General features: G+C 47.1%; 1 protein-coding gene across 1 annotated transcript; it reads left to right on the forward strand.

Moving 5' to 3' along the window:
• Positions 1 to 1,999: 1,999 nt before the first annotated feature.
• LOC137142112 (olfactory receptor 14C36-like) lies at positions 2,000 to 2,935 on the forward strand. The gene has a single exon (XM_067531343.1). It carries the CDS (start codon positions 2,000 to 2,002, stop codon positions 2,933 to 2,935), a length of 936 nt encoding a protein of 311 aa, XP_067387444.1.
• The last annotated feature ends 610 nt before the right edge of the window (positions 2,936 to 3,545 follow it).

The following is a 3,545-nucleotide window of genomic DNA, read 5'->3' on the forward strand; positions in this document are numbered from 1 at the left end:
CTGGACCCTGCCCAAGGACATAGAGAAGGTCAGTGGGATTAGAACCAGCTCTCCTGCTCTAGCGCTGGATCCGCTGCTCCCCTCTGCTGCCAGCTAAAAACAGATGCTGTTGGCCAGGGATGAGAACATACACATAACCAGACAAAGCCCACCCCCAAGGAGATCCCAGTCCTAGCAGACAAGGCAGAGCAGTGTAGGGAAGGGAAACAGAGGCACAGGGAGGGAAGTAACTGGCCCAAGATCACAGAGTAGGTCGGTGGCAGAGCCAAGTTTCCTGACTGCCAGGGACTCGCACACACATAAAGTTAGAGCTGTAAATGACCCAATCAATCAATCAATAAATAAATCCATCAGCAGGCAGCAGGCAGCCTGGGTGGTGTTGCAGTGCAATCATTACAGAGGAGCTCTCACACGGGTACCGAGTAACACTATGTCATATTTCCGCCTAAAATGGATATCAGGAAGTGTTGGCATTTTAGTTTCATGCCCAAGCTCAGAGCCTGCGGTTTGAAGCGAGAAGGGATCCATCTTGGCTAGAAGTGTTGCGTTGGGGTAGCACTTTGCTCTATCCTTCACATGGCATTTCATCAAGACACATCCTGAGCTAGACCTTCAGGTGGTGTACACTGCTACGTCTCCATTGACTTTATGGGAACCTATTATATACCTTGACTTTAGCAAAGCTTTTGATACTGTCTCTCACAGTATTCTTATCAGCAAGTTAAAGAAGTATGGGTTGGATGAATGGACTATAAAATGGATAGAGAACTGGCTAGAGCATAGGGCTCAACGAGTAGTGATCAATGGCTCCATGTCTAGCTGGCAACCGGTCACAAGCGGAGTGCCCCAGGGGTCGGTCCTGGGGCCGGTTTTGTTCAACGTCTTTATTAATGATCTGGAGGATGGGGTTGATTGCACCCTCAGCAAGTTTGCAGACGACACTAAGCTGGGTGGAGTGGCAGATACCCTGCAAGGTAGGGACAGGATACAGAAGGAGCTAAACAAACTGGAGGATTGGGCCAAAAGAAATCTGATTAGGTTCAACAAGAACAAGTGCAGAGTCCTCCACTTAGGAAGGAAGAATCCCATGCACAGCTATAGACTGGGGACCGACGAGCTGGGCAGCAGCTCTGCAGAAAAGGACCTTGGAGTTACAGTGGATAAAAAGCTGGATATGAGTCAGCAGTGTGCCCTGGTTGTCAAGAAGGCTAATGGCATATTGGGCTGCATTAGGAGGAGCATTGCCAGCAGGTCACGGGAAGTGATTATTCCCCCCTATTTGGCATTGGTGAGGCCGCATTTAGAATATTGTGTCCAGTTTTGGGCCCCCACTAAAAAAAGGATGTGGACAAGTTGGAGAGAGTCCAGTGGAGGGCAACAAAAATGATGAGGGGGCTGAAGCACAGGACTTATGAGGAGAAGCTAAGGGAACTGGGCTTGCTTAGTCTGCAAAAGAGAAGAATGAGGGGGGATTTGATAGCGGCCTTTAACTACCTGAAAGGGGGTTCCAGGGAGGATGGGGCTAGGCTGTTCTCAGTGGTGGCACATGACAGAACAAGGAGCAACGGTCTCAAGTTGCAGGGCGGGAGGTCTAGGTTGGACATTAGGAAAAAGTTTTTCACTAGGAGGGTGGTGAAGCACTGGAATCGGTTACCTAGGGAGGTGGTGGAATCTCCATCCTTAGAGGTTTTTAAGCTGAGGCTTGACAAAGCCCTGGCTGGGATGATATAGCTGAGGTTAGTCCTGCTTTGAGCAGGGGGTTGGACTAGATGACCTCCTGAGGTCTCTTCCAAGTCTAATATTCTATGATTCTATTTACCTTCAGGTGATAACTTTCCACTCCTAGTCAATGGAAGGGACGAGAGCTGTGCACCTTTGACGCTCACATCATGAGATATTACAGAGGGGGATCAGGGCCTTTCCCTCTGTCACTGTAATCCCAACCGTTATCTTTGTCCTTCCCTCTACAGCCATCAGAGAGAATATACAGAGGAAGAAAATGTCCAACCGAACCGCTGTGACCGAGTTCCTTCTCCTGGGATTCTCAGACGTTCGGGAGCTGCAGATTTTGCACTTTGTGGTGTTTCTGGTGATTTACCTGGCAGCCTTGATGGGGAATCTTCTCATCGTCATGGCTGTAGCCTTCGACCGCCGCCTGCACACCCCCATGTACTTCTTCCTGATGAATCTGTCCATCCTAGACTTTGGCTCCGTCTCTGTCACCGTCCCCAAATCGATGGTCAATTCCCTCATGAACACCAGGTTGATTTCTTATCCTGGATGTGTCACCCAAGTCTTTCTCTTTTTCATCTTCACCGCAACTGATCTTGCCTTGCTCACCGTCATGGCGTACGACCGATACGTCGCCATCTGCCAACCACTGCACTACGAGAGGGTGATGAACAGGACAGCTTGCATCCAAATGGCAGCCAGTGCCTGGATCAGTGGTATTGTCTACTCTGCACTGCACACCGGGAACACCTTCAGGTTACCCTTCTGCCAGTCCAATGTCATCAACCAGTTCTTCTGTGAAATCCCCCAACTGCTCAAGCTCACCTGCTCTGACTTGTACCTCAGTGAAGTTGGGTTTATTGCCTTTGGTATGTTTATAGCTGTAAACTGCTTTGTTTTTATAATTGTGTCTTATTTTCAGATCTTCAAAGCAGTGCTGAGAATGTCCTCTGAGCAGGGCCGGCATAAGGCCTTCTCCACCTGCTTGCCTCACCTCACTGTGGTCTCTTTGTTAATTTTCACTAGCTTTTTTGAGTACCTGAATCCCACCTCCACCGCAGCATCAAATCCGGAGCTGCTGATGGGAGTTCTCTATGCCGTGGTGCCTCCCGTGATGAATCCCATCATCTATAGCATGAGGAACAAGGAGATTAAAGCTGCGTTACAGAAACTGATTGTGTGGAGGATATTCACCAAGAATTAGAACGTCCGTCCTTGCTCCTTGACTGTGATTTCATTCTGAGCTTCTTTATCGACTGATGACAAAATTGTCTCCTTGATACGCGTGAAATACGTTTATGAAGTAATAAAATCCAGACTAACTCCACTGAAGTCAGAAGAGTTAGTGAAGGGTTACAGCAGTGTAAATAGGATCAGAATCTCTATATCTATCCATAAATCTGCCTACACACCTATCTGCTTATTTTAGAGGTTTATACTGCTACCATCACCACACGACCTGACCACATTGCACAGAATATTAATACCCATAGCTAAGTTCCCAGTGAACTTCATGAAGTTTCTGTCTTTTCTCCTTTTTTGACATAAAAATTGTATTTCAGGTATGAGTGGTTTGCTTTGTGTTTGCTTGATTGTTTCTTTTTCTCTGTGTTATTTTGTTTATTAGGTGGTTGATTTGTTCCTGTGCTCCATGTGGTTTGTTTGGGGGGTAGGAATTTGGGAGTGTGGCATATGCTTGTTTAAATGAGGGTATCAATTATTTATCATCTATTCGAGACACAATCTCATCATCTCTTTGTTGGAGATTTCTGAGAGTCTTAAAGTTTTGCTTTCCCCATTCATGAAGACTTGGA

Source organism: Emydura macquarii, unplaced genomic scaffold (genome assembly GCF_026122565.2).
Source record: "Emydura macquarii macquarii isolate MOO-44397 ecotype Brisbane River unplaced genomic scaffold, CSIRO-AGI_Emac_v2 contig_3148, whole genome shotgun sequence".
NCBI classification, from domain to species: Eukaryota; Metazoa; Chordata; order Testudines; family Chelidae; genus Emydura; species Emydura macquarii.